Source organism: Neoarius graeffei, chromosome 2 (assembly GCF_027579695.1).
Source record: "Neoarius graeffei isolate fNeoGra1 chromosome 2, fNeoGra1.pri, whole genome shotgun sequence".
Classification (NCBI taxonomy): Eukaryota; Metazoa; Chordata; class Actinopteri; order Siluriformes; family Ariidae; genus Neoarius; species Neoarius graeffei.
The window spans coordinates 65,850,933-65,877,089 of NC_083570.1; the positions used below are offsets into that span (position 1 = coordinate 65,850,933).

Here is a 26,157-nt window from a genome sequence, read left to right on the forward strand (position 1 = left end):
GATAAATCATTTTTTCCAGTATTGCGTGTTCCAATTCACTGCCTTTTAAGGCGCCGTTTACACATACCCGGGTATTTTTAAAAACGCAGACCTTTGCCTTCGTTTGTACACAAACGGAGTTTTTTCCTCTGAAAACGATTCTTTCTAAAAACCCGGCAAAAGTGGAGATTTTTTGAAAACTCCGTTTGGCGTTTGTGTGTAAAGAGACCAAAACGGAGTTTTAGGCAATCTTCGCGCCACAAAAGAGCGACCATTGTACATATGACAAGCATGGAAACACTCAGAGTAGCAGCATTTCTGTTATTAAGAGCTATATTCGCCTGTTTGCTTTTGAGAATAAAGCTCATTGACCTCGTTGGTCTCCGGTGGGTACTTGTCCAAAAATAACGACAAAATGTCAGAGTATTTCGCTTTACAGGACTCCCAATCAATATTTTGTTGTGCTTTAGTAGCCTTGTAGTCCTGCGCAACTTTAAGAAGTAACTCCACTTCGCTGTCGGTCCAAACAAATGACCCTGGCGCCATGTTTTCTTCTTTGAAAGGAACAGGAAGACGTTCGTGTCGGCGGTTCTCGATGAGGCTTCTGATTGGCTTGTGTGGAACTGTCATTCTTCTAACACTGCCACCGACAGTCTTGGCGTAGTTTAACAGCTCTTGACAGCGTATTTATGCGGATCAATATAAACGTAATTTAAAAAAAAAAAAAAAAAAACGCAGCTGTGTGCACGAAGTTATTTTGGAAAACGGAGTTTAGAAAATACGCGTTTTTAAAAATACCCGGGTATGTGTAAACGGCGCATAAGACTGCGTTTTACAGTACAAGTGAGCATCACACTCACTACAGGCACTAGCTTTTAAACAACGCTATGAAAATACCATCTGCAATGTGGCACCTTTTTGAAAAGTCAGAGGAATAGAATTCTCAGACATGGCAGCAACTCATATCAGCAAAATTTTCCCAACATTGATGGGATAACCTGGTCAGCTGACTTCATTTTATTCATATAACACTGCTGAGCCTAGATCTGATCGACTGAAGCAACCCCAGATCAGAACACCTTCTCCAGAGGCTTGTACAGGGGCCACGATGCATGAAGGCTGCATCACTTCATGTGCTTCCCTTCTTACCCTGACACGCACATTGCTCTGGAACAGGGTAAAAACCTGGGTTCGTCAGACCACATGACCTTTTTCTACTGTTCCAGAGTCCAATCTTTATTCTTCCTAGCAAAATGAAGCCTTTTCTTCCAATTAGCCTCATTAACAAGTGGTTGTCTTATGGCCACACAGCTGTTTATTCCTAATCCTTTGAGCTCTCATTGCACTGGGTGTATGGAAATGTTCTTACTTTCACGATTAAACATAGCCATTAGTTCTACTGTCGATTTTTTGTGATTCAACTTCACCAAGCATTTAAGTGCTTGATCACAGTCGGTCAAGTTTCTTTCCAACCACATTTCTTCCATAAAGAGGATGATTCATCACCATCTTTCCAAGCTTTAATGATGTGTTGGACCGTTCTTAACCCAATTTCAGTCATTTCCTCAGATGTTTTCTTTGCTTGATGCAGGCCAATAATTTGACGTGTATGAAACCCAGCAACATCTTTTCCACGACCATGGGATACTTCTTCTGACATGGTTGCTTAAGAAATGAACTCACTGCATCAGTTACGGTTAAAAGAATTGTTGCCAGCTGAAACACATTAATCACTGCAGTAATTTTCTAATCAAAGGCTCTTAAGTACAGTGGATATAAAAAGTGGACACACCCCGTTAAAACAATAGGTTTTTCTGATGTTAAAAAAAAAAAAACACGATAATTAATTTAAAAACTTTTCCCACCTTTAAATGTGACCTACAGTGGTGCTTGAAAGTTTGTGAACCCTTTAGAATCGCCTATATTTCTGCATAAATATGACCTAAAACATCATCAGATTTTCACACAAGTCCTAAAAGTAGATAAAGAGAACCCAGTTAAACAAATGAGACAAAAATATTATACTTGGTCATTTATTTATTAAGAAAATTATCCAATATTGCATAGCTGTGAGTGGCAAAAGTATGTGAACCTCTAGGATTAGCAGTTAATTTGAAGGTGAAATTAGAGTCAGGTGTTTTCAATCCATGGGATGGAAATCAGGTGTGAGTGGGCACCCTGTTTTATTTAAAGAACAGGGATCTATCAAAGTCTGATCTTCACAACACATGTTTGTGGAAGTGTATCATGGCACGAACAAAGGAGATTTCTGAGGACCTCAGAAAAAGCGTTGTTGATGCTCATCAGGCTGGAAAAGGTTACAAAACCATCTCTAAAGAGTTTGGACTCCACCAATCCACAGTCAGACAGATTGTGTACAAATGGAGGAAATTCAAGACCATTGTTACCCTCCCCAGGAGTGGTCGACCAACAAAGATCACTCCAAGAGCAAGGCGTGTAATAGTCGGCGAGGTCACAAAGGACCCCAGGGTAACAACTTTTAAGATTTTTTGGGGGGCTTTTTCCACCTTTATTGAATAGGACAGTGTAGAGACAGGAAATGAGCAGGAGAGAGACGGGGAGGGATCGGGAAATGACCTCGGGTCAGAATTGAACCCGGGTCCCTAGATTTATGGTATGGCACCTTATCCACCTGAGCCACGACGGGGTCTTGGGGTCACTGTCATGCTGAAAGATAAAATTCCTCTTCAGCTTTCTAGCAGACACCCGAAGGTTTTGGGCCAAAATTGATTGCTATTTAGAACTGTTCATAATTCCCTCCACCTTGACTAAAGCCCTTGTTCCAGCTGAAGAAAAACAACCCTAAAACATGATGCTACCACCACCATGCTTCACCGTGGATCAGACATGTGGACTCGAGTCATGTGACTTGGACTCGAGTCAGACTCGAGTCACCATTTTGATGACTTGAGACTTGAAATCCCTAGATGAGGAATGACTTGCAACTCGACTCGGACTTGCACGCTGTTGACTCGAGACTTGACTTGGACTTGACAGTTTTAGCTTGCAATGACTTGGCGTATCAGGTATAAATATTCTTCCCCCCCGATTTTGAATCCAAGTACACTCGTTATTATTTGAATGCGATGTAGCTCCTTGTCCTAGGCTACGGCAGCTCAATCCACTAGCACTAGGTGTCACTCAAGCACAATGCCGGGGTGGCCCTATATTTAGCCGGGACCATCCCCGGCCCAAACCATCAATGGTGGCCTGCTTGGAGCATGGGGAAAATAATTTTCACTAATTTTGGTCACTGATCTTATTCTTGCATTAATCATCAATTCAACTGCACTCTGCATTTTCACATGGCAGCCCAGACGCCGACAGCATCGCAGCAGATTAAATAGGCGCTACCAAATAAGGAAATTCTCCCCTCCCCTCTATTGCAGTTGGTTTGGTCCAAGACTCCTCCTCTGTATTGCGGGGAACTTAAACAACATTGGCGCGAAACAGCGCGCGTCAGTGATGGAGGGCTGAAAGAGGCCAGGTGGAACCGAAAGGGCGAAGCTTAAAAAAGGTGGCAGCAAAATGTGCCAAATTGACAGATATGTTCTCAAGACCAGCTGGTAGGTTACGAAAGATATGGAGTATGATAACCCTGTTTGTCGATTTTATCAGTCTATGCTAGGCCTATAATGTGTCGATAGTTTGCGATGTCAATTCAGCTTTTTGATGTCGTGTGAAATCTCGCAATTTACACGGTATAGATGTGGTGTATGTCTTAATTCTAAGAAGAACCGGACATTGCTTTACATCCCAGTTATTAACAATTTTAGATGAACAGGTCCCAAATGTGCTGTTGCGCGTTATTTCCTCATCCAGCCTATTTCATCTCGCTGTCACACCGTGCATTTCCACAGGCGTGCGCACATTGTGGTTATGAACACATAGGCCTAGAAGTCATAAATTTGATGTTAAATAATTGTTAAATATATAACTTAGAAGAGGTGTATGCCAATATTCTAAGCAGAATCGAACACTTGCTTTAGCCTACATTTCATTTAACCATTTTTGAGTTGCCTAATGCGCCCTCACGCTTTATCTGCCGGTTGCTGAGTACCCAGCATTGTTGATTTGCCATTATTTTCGAGGCGTATGCGGCATGTAATGCACAAGCATTGGTTCAAATGCACGCGAGATGGGTGCTTTCGTTATTTTAAGACTATGTGACTAAAAATGTGTTGTGTAATTCGTCTTAAATAACGCGAAACAATCAGCCATACTCGCTGCTTTGCTATTTGGAGTGGCAGTCAGCTGGATTTCGCCCCCGACGTAAAAGTTCATTCCCACACCCGGGCCGAAGATGCCGATTTCTGAAGATGCATGTCCTTTGGATGTGTTTTCAAATATTTTCACTAAGGAACTTTGGGATGTTGGTGACAGATAAATGCGGATTAGACACGCGGCCACACACCATCCAATTTTAAGTGGAGCCCCGTCTCATACTAGATTAAATCGTTCGTCGGTCTCTGCATTACGTTTGTGGTCATTAAACTACCGCGTAATGGAAGTTTTATTAACCCTAAAGTAAAGTAATTAACCCTAAAGTAATGCAGAGAACGACGAACAACATACATTGTCACTACCTGAATTTAAACCAAATAAAAAGCATTGTGAAAGAAGTTATTTGTTTTATCTTTCTTAATGTACTCAAATTCTTCCTCCATTTCAAAGTGGCCTGAATGTGAATTAAACTCCCGGAGTGAAAACAGGGCCCACTCCGGCCCTGCTCAAGCACTTCAACTGGTTCAAATGAAAAACCAAACGGTGATGGGCAACGAGGACGCTGAATGATGAACGGACGGATAAAAACATGATTCCCCGCGTAATTTCCTTTGGATTTAAAGAATACTCCAATACAGATGACAAACGCATTGCTACGTGCAGAACATGTGGAGCCACAATTTCGGACAGCCAGTCAACCACATCAAACTTCGCTCGTCACCTGAGGCTGCATAAGGACAAGTAAGTAACAAAGCCAGGTAGCAAGAATCTGTACAGGCTAGTTGGTGGCTAGAAGTGGAATGTGTTAATGTATTAACGCTGTCAAGGATTTGTTTTGCTTTGCTGAATATAAAATAGTGAAGATTTTTTTTTTTTATTGGATTGCTTTTGTGTTCAGTCTAGTGTTAGATTATGTGGGCTAGACTGTTAACACACATTGGGAAGGCATAGCCAGAAGGTGGTGATTTGGTCAGAGCAGAGAACGTTTACAAGATTGTTATAAAGGCTCTGGTCAGAACGACACAGACTTATGATAAGAACCGGACAGCAAAGGATAAAACTTAAATCAAATAAACAGTTACCCAGGCTGCAAACTAAGTATGTAAAACAGAAGTTCACTCTTTGCAATGGGAAAGTCAGTGCTTGTCATGAAAGGCATTTAAACCACTGAGACGAGATGACTAGCAATGCAAGTTAAACCAGGCGTTTAACTGTTTGCTACGTACTGCACCAAGTCGTGGACGCTGTGCGATGTGTGTTATTAGTGCTGGGATTACGCGTCATCAGAGACATTCAATTCTATTCTCTTCCTCTCTCTGGTGTCATGTAGGCAATGTGAATAATGGGCCATTTGGGCTATGTAAAATGTAAGCTCAGCTGACGTTTTATAGCGCAGTACATCCCGACAGATTGGAGTGTAGCCTACTCCGACGCGAAGCATTATCCCACAGTCTTTTACCCAAACGACAGGGCACACAATGCCTCTACATAGCGTGGCTTTACCAGTGCATTTATTAGTCTCTGGCGAGAAACCAAATTCGCCAAAAGCACGCAACTTGGATCTGGAGGATTCCGCTGAACATTCTGAAATTCACAACAACTGTTTATTCTACTTTATTATACGGCTCTCTAGAATGTTGCCAGGGCTTCATTCTCACATTCTGGCCAGAGCCCTAGAGGACTCTGATTCTGGCTACATCGTCACAACATTCTGTGTTTACTGAGGCTACCGGTATTTTAGCGAGTGTTTAGTGAATGCATTGTGGTCTAGCTAAACTGCTTAAGGGAACATCCTGGCTGGCTTGTATTAAACATTATACTGTGTATAAACAAATATGTTCAGATTAAATGAACTCAGACTTTGATATTGAAAATGATAAAAACATGTTAATGTCTACATGATTAAAAACAGAAAACAAGTAGGCCTACTAATTTTACATTTTTTTTTCCTTGTTTAGATTTGCAGAATATCTGAAGAACAAGATCATCCCAAGTGAGACAGAGCAGCCGTCCATTTCTGGATTCCTTACTGCAAAAGATAGACAGTACAATGCTACCCACCCACAACAAAAAGCCATCACAAATTCAATACTAACAGATTTGGTCATTGGATGCAACATCCCTCTCTCAGTAGTGGAGAACAGATATTTCCGGAATTTTTTGTCAGTTAGTTGGTCTCTCTCACACACACAAACGTACTCAAGTCACATTGTATTGTGTTAAAGGCATGTCATGTTGTATGTTGGGACAGTGCCTAACTTCAGAAGGAAAACCATTCTTTGATTCTAAAAGTACACAGATCATCTGTTAGCTTGGACTTTGAGTTTCATGTCTTAAAATGCACATGAAAAGCATTTTTATGTGAAAAATGACATGAATGAAATGAAAAGAAAATGATTGTTACACAGTACCAGTACTAGTTTTGTTTAGAATTTTGTTTTAATTTCTCACTAATTTTCCAATAAAAAATTTAAGGAAATGGTCATACTTTCACTCATTCTCACACCCTTAGCCTCAGATGTACACTGACTCACTCAAACTAAACTCACTGAAAATTTAGGATGCTTTACTAACGTTAACTAACTAATCATTGTCTCCTCTGAGATTCTTTGATTGTCTTGGGGCACAAGCTCTAAAACATTTTAAAATGGAAAAGAATGGGTGTACTGTAGTTACTTGTGCTGCCTCTATGAATCATTGACATTACATTACATTTAGCAGACATTTTTATCCAAGGTGACTGGCAAAGGAGGACATACACTGCAGTGTGGAGAGGTAATACATTTGTGATCAAAAATGTGTTGATTGCCTGTAGAATAAATGGTGACTTGTTAGGGACTTGGAAAAAAATGAGACTTGGACTTGGACTCGACTTGGCTTGGGTAGGACTTGGACTTGGACTTGACTTGGTCAAAAGTGCCTTGACTTGTGACTTGACTCGGACTTGAGTGGTAGGACTTGAGACTTACTTGTGACTTGCACATTAGTGACTTTGTCCCACCTCTGCCGTGGATATGGTGTTCTTTTGGTGATGTGCAGTGTTGTTTTTGCACCAAACATACCTTTTGGAATTGTGGCCAAAAAGTTGGCCACAACTTTTCATCAGACACATTTTCCCACATGCTTTTGGGAGAGTTTATTTTTTTTTTGCAAAATTTACCTGGGCCTGGATGTTTTTCTTTGACCCTACCTCATAGTCCAGACATATGGAGAATATGGGAGATTGTTGTCACATGTAGGACACAAACAGTACTTGCCAGAAATTCCTGCAGCTCCTTCAGTGTTGCTGTCGGCCTCTTGGCAGCCTCCCTGACCAGTTTTCATCTTGTCTTTTCATCAGTTTTGGAGGGACGTCCAGTTCTCAGTAATGTCACTGTTGTCCTATATTTTCTCCACTTCTTGATGACGGTCTTCACTGTGCTCCGTGGTATATCTAATGCTGTGGAAATCTTTTTGTAGCCTTCTCCTGACTGATACTGTTCAACAATGAGATCCCTGTGATGCTTTGTAAGCTCTCCATGAACCCTGGCTTTTGCTGGAGGATGCAACGGAGTAAATGTCTGAACTTTATTTGGGGTTAATCAGAGTCATTTTAATTGATGGCAGGTGTGAACCCAAAAAGACTGAATGCTGTAATTAAATCAAAAGGTGCTTCAACAAAGTATTAGTTTAAGGGTGTGCACACTTTTATGCAACCAGCTTATTGTACGTTTTTTATTTTTTCTCCCCAAACAGATTTTTGTTTTTCAGCTGAATTGTACAGGTTATAGGTCACATTCAAGGTGGGAAAAGTTTTGAATTATTCATTGTGGTCTCATTTTTTTTACATCAGAAAAACCCATCATTTTAATGGGGCGCGTACACTTTTTACATCCACTGTACTTGCTTATTTAAATCCAAACAGTGACCATTTTGGGGCCTGTGTGTGTAGGTGTGCGGCGGGCGGGCAGGCAGGTAGAAACAATTTTCCTGAACAGGTGCGGTAATATATACCGTTACAGACTCGGATAATATTATTCAACAATACTAATAATATTGTTCAAGTATATTATTTTTTCTTAGTTGCTTATTGTACCAATCTTAATTCTATTTATGCTTTATCATCAGTTTTATCACACAGCATTGGGATTTAAAAGTAACCAAACAAGAATGTGGATAATAACAGAAATGTAATGATCCTATATTTAAAAACTGAAAATAATTTGGGTTTCTAAGATCAAATAGCATTGGCAGATAAAAAATGTGGGTTAGGAATAATTTAGATATGAATCTAGGCTTAATCAACTGCAAACATCCATCCATGAACACAGTGATGTCTTAAGTACTATAAAAATTACCTTCACATTTCTGATGGTCAGGTACAGCTCAATGATGGTGCAATCATCATGTGTTTCACAAATAACAGCCTCAACCAGTGTAGATGCTGCAATGATTGAACATAGGGATTACAATTCCAATATGGATATGTATAAAATTAGAAAAAGCCTATGTAAATATGCTAAATAAATTCTGACCTTGTAGAAGATTGTGGAGGTATTTTGTAGCAGAGCTGTCCCAGTAAAGGGACGGACTGAAAGTGGGCACCAAAGAGAAGATCAATAAGCCAATGCTGACACAGTAATTAACAGACTGATCTATATTAGTGCACCTAATATTTATAATTTACAGTAAAAATTTAAAGCTTTCTCGTCACTGTGACATCTTACACTAGTTCTACTGTCTCACTGCAGATGTGCACTTTGAGTTTCACTGGGTGAATCCAAGCCAGTTTGAACCTGAACACCCGGAAGGGCAACCGCAGGAACTTTTCAAGAGGAGCCCTCACCCTGCAGGAAAAATGGTTCATATTATTAAAAATACACAAACTGCACGCAGTAGAGACTTGAGATGAAACTCCAACCAAACAAGAGTCCAGTCATGCACCATTTTTTAAAAATTGTATTTTAAACATTTAATAAAATAATTTTTTAATGTGGGGCGGCGTGGTGGTGTAGTGGTTAGCGCTGTCGCCTCACAGCAAGAAGGTCCGGGTTCGAGCCCCGTGGCCGGCAAGGGCCTTTCTGTGTGGAGTTTACATGTTCTCCCCGTGTCCGCGTGGGTTTCCTCTGGGTGCTCCGGTTTCCCCCACAGTCCAAAGACATGCAGGTTAGGTTAACTGGTGACTCTAAATTGAGCGTACAGTGGGGCAAAAAAGTATTTAGTCAGCCACCAATTGTGCAAGTTCTCCCACTTAAAAAGATGAGAGAGGCCTGTAATTTTCATCATAGGTACACTTCAACTATGAGAGACAGAATGGGGGGAAAGAATCCAGGAAATCACATTGTAGGATTTTTAATTAATTAATTGGTAAATTCCTCAGTAAAATAAGTATTTGGTCACCTACAAACAAGCAAGATTTCTGGCTCTCACAGACCTGTAACTTCTTCTTTAAGAGGCTCCTCTGTCCTCCACTCGTTACCTGTATTAATGGCACCTGTTTGAACTCGTTATCAGTATAAAAGACACCTGTCCACAACCTCAAACAGTCACACTCCAAACTGCACTATGGCCAAGACCAAAGAGCTGTCAAAGGACACCAGAAACAAAACTGTAGACCTGCACCAGGCTGGGAAGACTGAATCTGCAATAGGTAAGCAGCTTGGTGTGAAGAAATCAACTGTGGGAGCAATTATTAGAAAATGGAAGACATACAAGACCACTGATAATCTCCCTCGATCTGGGGCTCCACGCAAGATCTCACCCCGTGGGGTCAAAATGATCACAAGAACGGTGAGCAAAAATCCCAGAACCACATGGGGGGACCTAGTGAATGACCTGCAGAGAGCTGGGACCAAAGTAACAAAGGCTACCATCAGTAACACACTACGCCGTCAGGGACTCAAATCCTGCAGTGCCAGACGTGTCCCCCTGCTTAAGCCAGTACATGTCCAGGCCCGTCTGAAGTTTGCTAGAGAGCATTTGGATGATCCAGAAGAGGATTGGGAGAATGTCATATGGTCAGATGAAACCAAAATAGAACTTTTTGGTAAAAACTCAACTTGTCGTGTTTGGAGGAGAAAGAATGCTGAGTTGCATCCAAAGAACACCATACCTACTGTGAAGCATGGGGGTGGAAACATCATGCTTTGGGGCTGTTTTTCTGCAAAGGGACCAGAACGACTGATCTGTGTAAAGGAAAGAATGAATGGGGCCATGTATCATGAGATTTTGAGTGAAAACCTCCTTCCATCAGCAAGGGCATTGAAGATGAAACGTGGCTGGGTCTTTCAGCATGACAATGATCCCAAACACACCGCCCGGGCAACGAAGGAGTGGCTTCGTAAGAAGCATTTCAAGGTCCTGGAGTGGCCTAGCCAGTCTCCAGATCTCAACCCCATAGAAAATCTTTGGAGGGAGTTGAAAGTCCATGTTGCCCAGCGACAGCCCCAAAACATCACTGTTCTAGAGGAGATCTGCATGGAGGAATGGGCCAAAATACCAGCAACAGTGTGTGAAAACCTTGTGAAGACTTACAGAAAACGTTTGACCTCTGTCATTGCCAATAAAGGGCATATAACAAAGTATTGAGATGAACTTTTGTTATTGACCAAATACTTATTTTCCACCATAATTTGCAAATAAATTCTTTAAAAATCAGACAATGTGATTTTCTGGATTTTTTTTCTCATTTTGTCTCTCATAGTTGAGGTATACCTATGATGAAAATTACAGGCGTCTCTCATCTTTTTAAGTGGGAGAACTTGCATAATTGGTGACTGACTAAATACTTTTTTGCCCCACTGTAGGTGTGAATGGTTGTCTGTGTCTATGTGTCAGCCCTGTGATGACCTGGCGACTTGTCCAGGGTGTACCCCGCCTTTCGCCCGTAGTCAGCTGGGATAGGCTCCAGCTCGCCTGCGACCCTGTAGAACAGGATAAAGCGGCTACAGATAATAAGATGAAGTTTTTAATGATTTCAAATGAATGATTCCTTTAAAGCTTAAAAACGACTCTAAAACCATTTCAACACAGCTCACCTGTGTAATTCTGTCGTATTAATTTTTTTTCAGTTGTTTATTGCACACATTTTAGAAATACTATACCACTGAAAGCCTTATAATCAGTACAACATGTAGATTAAAATGTTCTGATATAAAATTCACCACTGAAAACCCAGAAAGACTGCAATTTCTCCATACTCATCTGTGTTGACAACAACACGCTCGCCATGGTCAACTAAGAAGCACGTGGCCTGACTCCTTGCTGATCCCAGACACAGAGACTCCACTCTGGCCCTACACCAGCTCCGTAGTACTGGCCAAAACACTACACATATCTAATAAAGCAAAACAGAGACACACAGACTGACTGATTTCAGTCATTAAAGAAGGCAAGCTGCTAAACACCGCAAACCTGAATATGTATCAAATGCAGTAGCTTTAACCTAAATTCATGCAGCATTCATTACTGTGCATCATACCTGTTCCTTCTCCAATGATGATGGCTTTACTTTCTGCACATCCAGGTTGACCTTGTGATAGAAGAGGTTCATTTTAACCTGCAGGTTCTCATAGTCTTGAGGACTCTCGGCCTTCCCACCAGGTCCTTTCACGATTCGACCCCAAATACATCCTGGATCCTCAACCTCACAGAGAAAAGGAACAAAAGCATGTGTCTATATACACTCTTGGGGGAAAATACAATACGGTACCATTTACTTAGAAACACCTGGCTTGATACACATTTGCCATTTTATCATGTAACCCATAAATGTGCAATTGTACACCATCTACTGCTCTGTAAAATTAGTAAGCCCTCCTCTAACCAATCCACCAGTCGAACAGGACCAACATAAAACAACCACTGACCATTTCAATGCCACTGCTGGGTTGAGGATGGGATAAAATATAATATACAAAATAATATTTGCTCAGCAGGGCTCCTGTGGTACTTCATTTCTACTGATGGAAATGGGGGACTGACACATAGTTCATAGCAACACACTGGCTATGGTCAGTAACTGTATAGCTACAACGTGCACCTGTATGGCAGGTAGGCATACCTGATAAAAAAGGGCCAATTATTGCCGTTAGAAGGTAACTGTACCTAAAAACTTGGCAACTGTTTGTTAGACATCTAATTTATCACAAACTAGATAGAACTCGACGCCAACAGCGTCGATGGGGATGCCTCCGCCCGGTAGACTACACACCTTATTAAGTTGTGATTTGGGGATGGACATTTGACCCCACAGTAATCTTGACCTGGTGAAATTACTTGTACCAGCCTTGGAGATATTGTGTTCACAAGGTTTTCAGACAGACATTTGACCTCACAGTGACCTTGACCTTAGACCTTTTAATCTCAAAATCTAATCAGTTTATCTTTGTCCCCAAATCCACAAATGGTGAAAGTTTAGTGAAATTCCTTTCATTCGCCTTGGAGATAGTGTTCACAAGGTTTTTGGACAGACATTTGACCTCACGGTGACCTTGACCTTAGACCTTTTGATCTCAAAATCTAATCAGTTCATGTTTGTCCCAAAGCGCACAAATGGTGAAAGTTTGGTGAAATTCCTATCATTAGCCTTTGAGATATAGTGTTCACAAGATTTCGGGACGGATGCACACACGCACAGACAGACGGACAACCTGAAAACATATGCTGCGTTCATGTGCTATGGGAAGATGATATTTTCCAGTTGGGAAGTGGTATTTACCAGTGTGTTGTGTTCACATGCTTTTGTTGTTGTTGACAAATTAAAGATGGTGGACCAGATTCAAGTTAGCAATAGTTAGTTAGCTAGCTATCGTTAGCAATAGCGTCTGCTCTGGATAGGTAAAAACAAACCATAACACATTTTTAAAGGAAACGGATTTCTAACGTATTATATTACACTTGTTAATGACGCAACATTGCATAGACACAAAAAACTACCCACTAATACTAGTAAAAAAAAAAAAAACTTTAGTAGCATACAATGCTTAACATTCAAGTGTCTTGTACCGCTCGCCGCCATGTTGAAAAGGTTAAAGTTCATCTCATCTCGGCAACTCGTGTATCAAAATTTTCTACGAGTTGCCCAGTGGAAAACACCACAAGAGGGGGCGTTCATGTGTGCTTTCCATGTCGGCGTTTGGTATTTACCATAATTCCCATAGCACATGAATGCAGCAATAATACCTCCTGCACCTTACGGTGGCGGAGGCATAAAAAAGTGCTGCCTTCTATAAGCATACAGTGAGTCCACTGGTCCTGCAGTAAAACTGCACTGCAGTTTAGAAGAGGGCTGTATGCAATATGACAATATAATGTTGATATAATTAGAAACTGTGTCTCAACACATTTTTCTGCGATATCAGGATATATTTTAAGGTAAAAATTTGGACTGAATCTTTAAAACAGGGATGAGAATGAAAAATATTTTAAAAGTCTGAAAAAACCGGGGCGGGGCAAGGCCCATGGGGCTAATTATTTTTGGCTATTTTTTTTTTTTTTACCCCAAAACCATTAATTTTATCAGCAAAAATTTGCAATTTATTTGGAAATAAATTCCCCTTCTTGGTGGACTCCCAGGTGAAAATGATTAATAAGGTACAAGAGACTTGTTTTTAATCAATTCACATTTGATGATTTCAAAAAAATCAATGCACCTTTTAATATAAACGAGCTCTACAGTATTATATTTCTGCATTTTTGTGATTCATCTTTGAATACTCCAATCCTTTAAAATGAAGTGCAAACCAGAAAAAAGTTCCATCATATAATTCTCTTAAGCTCTCTTCTGATGTTATCATGGTAGCAGGAGGTCTTGCATATTAAGCAGGCAACATTCAACACCACTTATCACTTCCCTTTCAACTGCTGTGTGTACTAACTAGGATTTAACTTGGCCAGGATGTTGTGTAATGTAATGCATATACCATATGGTCAATTTGAAGATCGAGATGGTGATTTTGAGTTAAAGAACAGGCATGTACAATGCGCATTACAAATTGGAATTTTTTTTTAAATCAAAAACTATAAGTTCATCTCGGCCTAAAAAATGTGGGCAGACGCTCCTGCGCGGCACGTGCCAGCAATTCCCCTTATGAAATGAGCAATAAGTAGGAGAGTTATACATGCTATCATACCTAAAATTTTATCAGAAATATAGATATGATACTATGATTCTCCCCAACATGCTACATTAGATAAGCTAACCCCATTAATAAAAGATACACACTTATATATGACGTGTAATTGATATATATATTTTTGGGGCGCGCGCGCTCGCTCTCTGCCATGCCGATCCTGTAGGCTGCACTGACTCAAACTCCGGTCCTCGAGAAAAGGGATAAAAGCCCACCCACACTGAAAGCTGATTGGCTTATTTTGCTGAGTAACCCAATCAAGATGCTCTTTGTCTGGCATGCGCTACATGAACAGGCACACAGGCAGTGTTGCCAGATTGGGTGCTTTTAAGTGCATTTTGGCAGGGTTTTGAACATATTTTGGGCTGGAAAACGTCAGCAGTATCTGGCAACACTGCACACAGTCTCCCTCGCGCGCGCACATTCTAAGATGTGCGCGCACGCTCTTGCTCGCTTCTATCAATATGCAGGAGACTCCCGGAACTTCCGGGAGACTTGGGATGTCTGCGTTATAAGGTGACCACAGATCGTTAATCATCCCCCCCCCAAAAAAAAAAAAAAAAAAATTCTCAACGGATTTACATCGATCTCAAAAACAATCATTTTGGTCTGAAAAAGTCGGAAATTCACCAATCGGCGGAAAATTCTCATCCCTGTTAAAATAATAAAATGAGGCTTCCAAGCAGCACGCTATCTTCAAGAGACAACATGAACGCAAGTTGAATCCCAACAGTCTCAAAGCCAACCGTGGCCAGGAGTCCAAGAGAACAAAACTGGCTGTGCTCTCCAAGTGAGAGGGATGACATGACTCTCCACGGTCAATCACAGTGGCACTAGCCAATTGTGAGCATCTGTGAATTCATATGAAGAAAATGTGTGTGCATATATACCTGAACACACTCAAAGGAAAGCACTAACTGCACACGTTTTTACATTCGGAATGGGATTAGGACACTTCGTCCAATGACCATTTCATCCAACGCCATTTCGTCCGATAGTTGAGACATTTCGTCCAAAGCCTTTTTCATACACACTATCAAAGCCTTTTTTATACACACCATCAACTATTTTCTACGTGGTGGCAATAGATTAGATAAAACTTTATTGATCCCTTTGGGAGGGTTCCCTCAGGGAAATTAAGATTCCAGCATCATTACAGATAAACAGAGAAAAGAAATGGAGAAAACTGCTAGATAAATTAAAATAAATTATTTACATATACAAATATAAAAGAATAAGATATGGGGAAGAGAGGAAGGGGGGAGAAGTGGGGTTAGGGTGTGAGAGTGTGTAGCAGGAAAGATATTGCACACTGTCTGGTATTGCTTATTGTTAGGCTAGGCTACTGCTCCTTCCCATCCTCTGTCCTCCTGTTACCCCTCCTCCCCCCCAGAGAGGAGTTGTACAGTCTGATGGCGTGAGGGACAAAGGAGTTTTTGAGTCTGTTCGTCCTGCACTTGGGAAGGAGCATTCTGTCACTGAACAGGCTCCTCTGGTTGCTGATGACGGTGTGCAGAGGGTGACTGGCATCGTCTGTGATGTTCAATAGTTTGCCCATAGACCTCTTCTCTGCCACCGTCACCAGAGAGTCCAGCTTCATGCCGACCACAGAGCCGGCCCGCCTGATCAGTTTGTCCAGCCTGGATGTGTCCTTCTTGGATGTGCTGCCCCCCCCAGCACACCACGGTGTAAAACAGGACACTGGCGACCACAGTCAAGCCAGAAAGTCTGCACACCCCTTTCACCTTCTCCACATTTTATTACGTTACAGACTTATTCTACAATAGACCGAGTTAAGTTTGTCACAAAATTCTACACAAAATAGCCCATAATGACAAAGTGAAAGCAGGTTTTTAGACATTTGTGCTAATTTATTCAAAATCAAAATGTAAAATATATGTACAAAGTGTGCACACCCTTTGATATGACACCCAAAAGTGAGCCGAGGTGCATTTTGTTTCCACTGATACTGCTAGAGATGTTTCTACAACTTAATTGGAGTCCGCCTGTGGTAAATTCAATTGATTGGACATAATTGGGGGATTGCCAGCATCTGCCTATATAAGGTCCCACAGTTGACAGTGCATGTCGGAACAAACTCCAAGCCATGGGGTCAAAGGAATTATCTGCAGAACTCAGAAACAGGATTGTGTCAAGGCATAGATCTGGAGAAGGGTACAGAAAAATTGCTGCAGCTTTACAGGTACCAAAGAGCACAGTGGCCACCATCATTCGTAAATGGAAGAAGTTTGGAACCACCAAGAATCTTCCTAGACCTGGCCGCCCAGCCAAACTGAGCAATCGGGGAAGACGGGCCTTGGCCAGGGAGGTGAGCAGGAACCAGAGGGTCACTCTGACAGAGCTCCAGCGTATCCTTGTGGTGATGGGAGAATCTTTCTGAGGATCAACCATCCAAACAGCACTCCACAAATTAGACCTTTATGGTAGAATGGCCAGACAGAAGCCATGAAGACATGACAGCCCACTTGGAGTTTGCCAAAAGGCACCTAGAGGACTCTCAAACCATGAGAAACAAGATTATCTGGTCTGATGAAACCAAAATTGAACTTTTTGGCCTGAATACCAAGCATCACATCTGGAGGAAACCAGGCACCGCTCATCACCTGGCTAATGCCATCCCTACAGTAGCAGCATCATGATGTGGGGATTTTTTCAGCAGCGGGAACAGGGTGACTAGTCCTGATAGAGGGAAAGATGAATGCAGCCAAGTACACCAAGATCCTTGAAGAAAACTTGCTCCAGAGCGTTCTGGACCTCAGACTGGGGCAAAGGTTTACCTTCCAACGTAACAACAAACCGAAGCACGCAGCCAAGAGAACAAAAGAGGGGCTTTGGAGAAAGTCTGTGAATGTCCTTGAGTGGCCCAGCCAGAGCCCAGACCTGAATCCAGTTGAACATCTGTGGAAGGAGCTGAAAATGGCTGTGCACCAATACTCCCCATCCAACCTGACCGAGCTTGCAAGGATATGCCAAGAGGAATGGGCAAAAATGTCCAGAAACAAGTGTGCCAAGCTCGTAGCTTCTTTCCCAAGACGCCTTGAAGCTGTAATTGCTGCCAAAGGTGCATCAACCAAGTATTAGGCTAAGGGTGTGTACAGATATGTTACCCCTAAATAACCTCTTATCAGTAAAATAAAATTGCATATATTCTAAAAACCTGCTTTCACTTTGTCATTATGGGCTATTTTGTGTAGAATTTTGGGACTAAAAATGAACTCAATCTATTGTAGAATAAATCTGTAACATAATAAAACTTTGAGAAGGTAAAAGGGGTGTGCAGACTTTCTGGCTTGACTGTGTGCGCGTCAAGCTCGAGATATAAACAAACCATAATTCATTTAAGGGAGTGCATTAAGCAGGTTTATGACCGCGTCTCCCTGTAATAAAACGGAAATGAACAAAAAATTAACAGCACCTGTGCGAGAGTCTGCTCGGTGTGCGCATCCGGAACATGCCCGAGAGTCCTTCAGGTGCGCACGTCAAAGCGTGCAGGACTGACACCCACATAATAGTTGGGGCCCCAAAAAAGGATATCTGGCAAGTGGGAGTATGGATTTTCTATGTAATTTGGTCTAATAAAAACAATCTCTCCCCACAAGTGGCCCCAGCCAAACGTGCCTGAAGTTGACACTTGGTGATTCCCATCATGACCGGTTTTGTTTCCATTTTGCAACGGCGGCCCCCCAACACTTCTTGGATTTTACATGAATACTAGGTAGAAACCCATTGTTTTGAAGACGCTCGCCGAGAAAGGCGAGTCTGGGGCAATCTTTACTCGCCATTAGATTTCACAACTCTCGTTTGGCGAGTGGTTAAATTACATGCTGCAAAAACGTGTTTTGCTTTGGTCATATTCCATTCAGAATTCCTCCTTCTTATGAACAAACAAATACCTGAAACATAAAATAATTGATAGTGCATATGAAAAAAGCTTGGGACGAAATGTCTTAACTATTGGACGAAATGACCTGTATCCTTCGGAATACATTCTTTCCGATCAGCCATTCTGAAGGTGCTGTTTACATAAAAGCAATCGGATAGATGTACGTGTTCATATGTATCAAGCATACAATTGGAATGGAGTTTTTATTACCACATGCCGCCATATTTCTCCCATCCATAAAGCATCACAGCGTTATGACTGCACGAAGGCATACTGAACATGTACAGAAGACAATCCAATCGAGTGTTTACATGGCTAATATTTTCCTATCCAACAGCTCATCAGGAGGTCTACACCACCACTTTCAATCCGAACCCTTTGGTGACTGACCCCTTGAAAATGGTTCCTCCAGGAACGATGACTTTTCAGTTGTCAAGACAACGGAAAAACTAAAATACAAAAACAAAGATACATCACAATGCTCTTGTGCACAAAACAAAATGCTCTTGTATTTTAGTTTTTCCGTTGTCTTGACAACTGAAACGTCATTGTTCCTGGAGGAACCATTTTCAAGGGGTCAGTCATCAAAGGGTTAAACTCTCAATCGGAATGGGGCATTTCATTCTGAACGAGCTGTTTTCATGAAGAAATTTCATTCTGATCGAGCTTGAATCCAATTATTAACAGATCATTCAGGTCCATGTAAATATAACTATCGTGTGATAATTGAGAGCTAGAGAGTGAATAGAGACTGGCGAAATGAAAAAAAAAATTCAATAGTTTTAACGTCTTTAGTATTTATCTCAGTACACATTAAATATCATCATCAGGTCTCAATTTTTTATTAACACTACTGTTTTGCCAGCATTTCAGCGTGGGAAATAAGATCGGACCAGCAGACGTTTACCAGTAATTTTCGCATTTGTCCATCTGCATTTCAAAAGCATCGGACTGGATGGCCTATAAAAAAAAAAAAATAACTCGAATGTGTCCGTATGCATTTCAAAATCATCAGACTGGATGGCTGATGAAAAATTGTAAAGATATGGGTCTAATTCACTTCTAATTTTCTTCCAAATGTTACACTGGGTGAATACATTAGGTTATAACGCGGCCTGTGAAACAGCAGCCCCCGTGGGTGCACTTCTTAAAAAAAAAATTCATAACTCTGCTACTGACAGTCCTAGCTCTGTCAAAATTTACAGGCACATCCCTCTCCCCAAGACCTTTCAAACCAGCCCAGGGACAGCCCACTACAACCCCACTTCAGCCTGTTATTTGCCCCCGAAACCCACATGTGACTGATGCTTGCCATGGCTCGAGCCAGCTTTTAAAAATTCATAACTCGGTCACCGATGGTCCTAGCTTCGTCAAAATTTACAGGCACACCCCTCTCCCCCAGATCTTTCAAACGAGCCAGGCTCAGCCCGATCCGACATCAAGAACAAGCACGTATCGCGTTAAGCTTTAGCACAAGCCCTGGTTCCAGTCGCTCACACGTGGGAGGATTTAAAAATTCATAACTCTGCCACCAAAGGTCCGAGCTCCATCAAAATTTACAGGCACCTCCCTCTCCTCGAGTGACACACTAAATAAGACAATAATAACAATCTGAGTATTCACTGTTCTTATTACACAATGCAGTTGAACTAATGTTTTAGCGTTGACAGTATCTGATTGATCCAGTTGGTTGATTAAGAGTTCAGTTTACATGAAACCTTGCAGTACAGTATTATGTTAAATGCCAAACTGCCAATCAGTGGTTATGTTATTATTATTATTATTATTATTATTATGTGCATTTTTTTTTCATTCATAATAAGAATGACAGTCATAGGCCAAGTTTACATTAGACCGTATCTGTCTCGTTTTCTTCGCGGATGCACTGTCCGTTTACATTAAAACGCCTGGAAACGCCGGGAAACGGGAATCCGCCAGGGTCCACGTATTCAATCCAGATCGTGTCTGGTCCGGTGCTGTGTAAACATTGAGAATACGCGGATACGCTGTGCTGAGCTCTAGCTGACGTCGTCATTGGACAACGTCACTGTGACATCCACCTTCCTGATTCGCTGGCGTTGGTCATGTGACGCGACTGCTGAAAAACGGCGCGGACTTCCGCCTTGTATCACCTTTCATTAAAGAGTATAAAAGTATGAAAATACTGCAAATACTGATGCAAATACTGCCCATTGTGTAGTTATGATTGTCTTTAGGCTTGCCATCCTTCCACTTGCAAGTGGTAAGTGATATGCGCTGGGATCACACACACAGCGGCTCAGTCCCGAATCACAGCTTGTTCACTTCACTCGCGCGCTCTGTGAGCTGCGCAGGGCCGGAGTGTGCACCCTCCAGAGGCCACTCGCTGTTCAGGGCGGAGTGATTTGGAGCGCAGGATGCCTGCGGAGCCGAGCGTATCCGTGTATTGGTGTTGCTGTGTGCACGCGAATCGTGTATTGGTGTTGCTGTGTGCACACTAATCGTTTTAAAAGCGTTAATCTGATGATCCGCTGATACGGTCTAATGTAAACATGGGCATAGTCATTTGCTTTGGAGGATGTAGATTTATATTTTAAACAAGTTTTTATTTTCTTCAATTTTCGAAGTTCTAGTCCAGCAGATTTTAGTCTGAATGCCAAATGATATTACCGTGTCGAGTTTTGAGTCATTTTGTTCCAGTTACTTGGAATCTCGTACTCAAAATTTTAATTCTATTATGTAAGAATTATTTACCAAATTTCTTATTAGACTTATTATAAACATAATATAAAAAAAGTCATTGTTGACAATGTTTCCTGAGTGTTATTATAGTACCTATATATGAGTACCAGTAAGTTGTAACCAACTGGAACATCCTTGGCCCCCCATACTTTTTTCTAGACATGGAACTGACCTGTGTGTGCGCTACTGTTTTCTCAGGTTCATCTTGACTCTTCTGACATTTTCTTGTAAATTATATTCAATTTGGAGTGTAATTAGCAACTAATACCTAGTGTAATTTGGACTTTGAAGATCACAAAAATGTGCCTGGAAATAGCGGAGAAGCCATTTCCAGGCATCTGAAGCCCTTCAGCTTCTGGGGCCCTAAGGCAGGCCCCGGACCCCTGGCCACATTGTTCCGTGCCTTTGACCTGTCATTCGGACAGGCTGAAATTTGGACAGACAGACAACATTTCAGACTCGTCTGTCCTGTGACAGTCTGCTTAAAAATTCCTTATTTCCCCACAATGGCATCTTGTTAGTAATCCTATATCTTGTAAAACATAACTTGTATTATCTTCAAGTATAGTGACATGATTAAAATATCCTGTCACCCAACCTTAGCTTACGGTCATATATACAGATAGACTGACAATTTTACAGTGCATGAAAAAATAAAGTGCAGCGGTACTGTAGGAAACAGGATGAACTCCATGTTCCCAGGTACTTAACAGTTATTCCACAAAATCCAGTCGTACATGAGCCGATGGCCAACGAAGCGTATAGCACCGAGTCGGCTATAAGCCATGTATGGCTTGATTTCATGGAATAACTTTTTTTCTATCCACATTCACTGGATTTTGAGAAACAGCATTTTTATTTTTTGCAAATTCAATAAATAAATAATGTTATACAAAACATCCAACAAAATCACTTCCGCTTCTTTTAATATGAAAGTATGTCCCTTTACACACTCATCCAGAAGGGTAATTTTGCACAAGGCCATCTGTCTACAGCAGAAAAAAATAAAATAACAAAACGCGTCTGGAAAAATCCCAAGGGAGTCTGGAGCCAGATTCGTGACGTTACCTGCGGAAGCGCCAGCAGGCTGTGCGAGCTTTGTACGGTTTCAGTGCACAGCCTGTGTAGACCAAGCGCTCCCATTTCTCTCTCATTGTCCGGTCTTTTGGAAAACAATGAGTACTAATCCCATCAAGATTGGTGTTGCTACACACTCCTACGATACATCTGTTAACCATTTTAATAATTACGCGATAACGTTGAAGAAATTTGCAGAAAACCACCAGATCGTTTTCTCATAAACAAACCAGCGCTGGCGTAGGATTCAGAGGGAGGCGTCCCACACGCGACGTCACGAAAATCAATGTTTGCCAGGAAATCTAAATGGCAAGTTTTTCAGAGGCGGACCAATTCGCCTCAAATGGCTTGATTTCAACTGAATTTTTCTGGTATTGCACAAGGTAAAAAAAATTGCAGAGAATGCAGAATGTTACAGATATTTGACCCAAGTTTAATATAAAATAGGAGAATCACATTGATCTTGCTCCTGAATTTACCCGTGATATATTGCACCTGAGTTAAAATGCATATGTATATAGGAATCATTGTATATACAGTCACTTCATTTTGCTTTTACTTAAGTTATTGAACTTATTTAAATTTATTTTATTTATTCTTTTTTCAGATGATTTTATCTTCTATTTTTAGACATCTTTACTACTTCTCTGATTCAGGAGCTTGGTAGCAAATTTGAATTTCCCTCTGGGTATTATTAAAGTAATTCTGATTCAATGCTTTTATTCCATATTTTGTTGCGCTTTTTGGGGGTTTTGTTTGCGAGTCGTCTTTATTTCGTCCTCAGTTAGTTCTGCAGTTCCGGGTGGCACGGTGGTGTAGTGGTTAGCACGGTCGCCTCACAGTAAGAAGGTTCTGGGTTCGAACCCAGCAAGGGCCTTTCTGTGTGGAGTTTGCATGTTCTCCCTGTGTCTGCATGGGTTTCCTCCACATGCAGTTAGGTTGACGTGGGGCAGACTTGGGCTGAGGTGCCCTTGAGCAAGGTACTTAACCCCTGACTGCTCCCCGGGCGCTCTAGTGTGGCTGCCCACTGCTCTTGGTGTGTGTGTTAAACGGGTTAGAAGAAGAAACCTTTTTGTCACTTCAAGCACAGTGAAATTCATCCTCTGCATTTAACCCATCTGAAGCAGTGAACACACGCGCACACACACACAGAGAGCAGTGGGCAGCCACACCAGAGTGCCCAGGGAGCAGTCAGGGGTTCGGTACCTCGCTCAAGGGCACCTCAGCCCAAGGCCGCCCCACATTAACCTAACTGCATGTCTTTGGATTGTGGCGGAAACCACAAGGAGAACATGCAAACTCCACACAAAAAGGCCCTCGCCGGCCGCTGGGTTCGAACCCGGAACCTTCTTGCTGTGACGCGACTGTGCTAGCCACTACACCACCATGCCACCGTTAAATGCAGAGGATGAATTTCACGGTGCTTGAAGTGTGCATGTGACAAATAAAGGTTTCTTCTTCAAACCCGTTCCGCCACTCTGTTTTTCTCTACTCACAGTATAGACCCCTTTCACTGACATCACCCGAAACCGGAAGTAAACAGACCCTGCGCCATTGTGGAAGACCAACAAACTCGTGATTAGGGGAAAATAACGGCAGCGGTATGTGAACCCACGAGAATAAAGTGGAGTGGCAAACGACTTAAACAAACAAATCTGAGCTGTTTTATTTATGATTTATTGGCCCAACAGTAGACTTGAAAGAAACCTGTGTGAGACTTGGCAAAAAACTGTGGATATAATGGATAAGTCTGTGCATGATCTGCGGACACTTTGAGGTAAGCAAACGCAAGAAATTCAGATTTAAAACATGCTAAATTGGCTCCAAGTTGATAACTGTATGAAGAGCAAGCCTCCCAGACTTCTACAATTTAATAATAATAATAATTTAGGATGGTTTGGGGCTTGCTCGCTGCTGCCAGGTTGGTTGTTGAGTAGCCTGACTGTTTTTTTTTTTTTTTTCTTGCATGTGGTATCATTGTTGATGCGAGGTTGTTTTTTGAACATGCCAATGCGGACACGATTTCCCCTGATGAGTTATGACTTCAGACACGATGCGTGTGTGGAGGTGTGGAGTCCGCGTGATATGTGCGTAAGATAGGCTTCACATGTGTTTGGAGATCCGCGCTCCGAGACAAGCGCAAGCGCACACACCCCCAAGGGAAAAAAAGGGGCCCCCCGAAAATATCGGCATAGTTTGAACACCGAGTGTAGGCACTGGGTGTAAACAACAAATAGCTTACAATGTCTGGGTAGCAAACAGATGGCAGAATTGGTGTCCGGTCCTCCTTATGTTTCTATTCTCCCTTGCCCCGAGTCTTATCATATGGGTCAAACCCATCAATCACAGCCAGTTTCTCCACATACCGTGCCCTTTCTGCAGCTGGTAATGTACTCACATAACCCGAATTATCAGCCATCGTGTCACTTTACTCTCGCTCGTACTTTGTTTTATATTGTGAGTGCATGTACTTGGTCTTCCAATATGGCGCCTAACAAAATCTCACGGCGCGGTGACGTCATGTGAAAGGGGTCTATATGAGCTGATATCCTAGTAGTACAGCAGCCAATCAGAGCACGCAATTGCTCATATCCAGTGAATGTGGATAGAATAATACATATTTTGTACAAACATAATAATACAGTTACATAGTGTTAAAACTGTACCTTGATTATTGCCAACTCTAAAATTCCTCCATCTTCCATTTTCCAAACCTGAGAAACACAACACAATAATTACAGTCGGATGTAAAATGAACCAAACCGTGCCTTCAGTAGGGAACTACCTCAACAAAACACCCCTTCAGTGACTGATCGCGCTTAATTCTTGAACATTATCGAGTAAAATAAATATTTAAGGTCGTAAACAAGTAGAAGCGCAGAGAGGTGAAGTCAGTGTGGCCGGTTTAAACATGGCGGCCGCTCAGAGCGCCTCATCCACAGTGACCCAGGGTCTGAAAGAGCCGGGGAAAACACCGAGGAGAAACCTCCGAGGTCTTTTCACCCCTGCTTTAATCGTTCTATGGGATAAAATACTGAATTTGACAAACACTGTAATGAAGAAGGGGGAAACAAACCCTGTTTAGAGGAGAAAACGCGGCGAGTTTTGCTGAGTCACTGTTGCCATGTGGGCCTGTGGTGCATGTCCGGAGTTGAGGATCTCCATGATGGCATAAAGTTTAAACTTAGGACTATTTACTTCGGCAACAGCATCAGCACATACCTTCCATTCAGGTCCACTGATCCTAGATAACCTTCTTTAAGTGTTTGGAGAAAACATGGCCGAAATCTCAGCTCTTCCAGCGGTAGCTAACCGTGATGTTAACAACACAGTTCCCTGAATTAATGGTTGCACACTGATTTACACCTTCACAAGTGTGCATTAGTCGGTGTTTATCCCGGGTTCAACACCACGAGGACCGAACTGGTGGATATGAGGCGCATATTTTTAGTTAAATACGAAGTAAATCAATACATACTCTTTCAGTTCATCATTACTGTGTTGTTGTTTTATGACTGGACGTACTGTACCTTAGTCCCAGTTGAACCTCAGTCGACTACTTAATGTGAACCCACAGTGTACAAATCCAAATAATAAAATTAGTGACTTTCTCATCTCTCTCTCTCTGTGTGAACTTCACCACACTAGTCAATCACCTGCCGCTCGCCCCGCCCACACACCCAGCTCACTAACTGTGAGTGATTTCCAGAACTTTCCCTGACAGTTAGGATACCATCCATCCATCCATCCATCCTTTATCCTGTTCTACAGGGTCGCAGGCAAGCTGGAGCCTGACACACTGAGACAAACAACCATTCATGGTCACCAGTTAACCTAACCTGCATGTCGTTGGACTGTGGGGGAAACCGGAGCACCCGGAGGAAACCCACGCGGACAACATGCAAACTCCGCGCAGAAAGGCCCTCCCCGGCAGCTGGGCTCGAACCCAGAACCTTCTTGCTGTGAGGCGACAGCGCTAACCACTACACCACCGTGCCACCTGATGTCATCGTCCATCCATTATCTCTAGCCTCTTTATCCTGTCCTACAGGGTCGCAGGCAAGCTGGAGCCTATCCCAGCTGACTACGGGTGAGAGGCGGGGTACACCCTGGACAAGT

The 26,157-nt window shown here is 42.1% G+C and overlaps 1 protein-coding gene across 1 annotated transcript in view; it reads right to left on the minus strand.

Annotated features, from left to right (window-relative positions):
- tdrd12 (tudor domain containing 12) overlaps nucleotides 1–25,203 on the minus strand; it is a 75,245-nt gene extending 50,042 nt beyond the window's left edge. Inside the window, exons 1-8 of the mRNA XM_060903159.1 lie at nucleotides 25,156–25,203; nucleotides 24,705–24,752; nucleotides 19,691–19,765; nucleotides 11,684–11,848; nucleotides 11,403–11,539; nucleotides 8,931–9,050; nucleotides 8,739–8,794; nucleotides 8,562–8,647 (exon numbers count right to left, since the gene is read on the minus strand). Coding sequence (XP_060759142.1) covers nucleotides 8,562–8,647; nucleotides 8,739–8,794; nucleotides 8,931–9,050; nucleotides 11,403–11,539; nucleotides 11,684–11,848; nucleotides 19,691–19,765; nucleotides 24,705–24,752; nucleotides 25,156–25,203 — 735 coding nt within the window. The remainder of the gene's footprint in view (nucleotides 1–8,561; nucleotides 8,648–8,738; nucleotides 8,795–8,930; nucleotides 9,051–11,402; nucleotides 11,540–11,683; nucleotides 11,849–19,690; nucleotides 19,766–24,704; nucleotides 24,753–25,155) is intronic.
- Nucleotides 25,204–26,157: the final 954 nt, after the last annotated feature.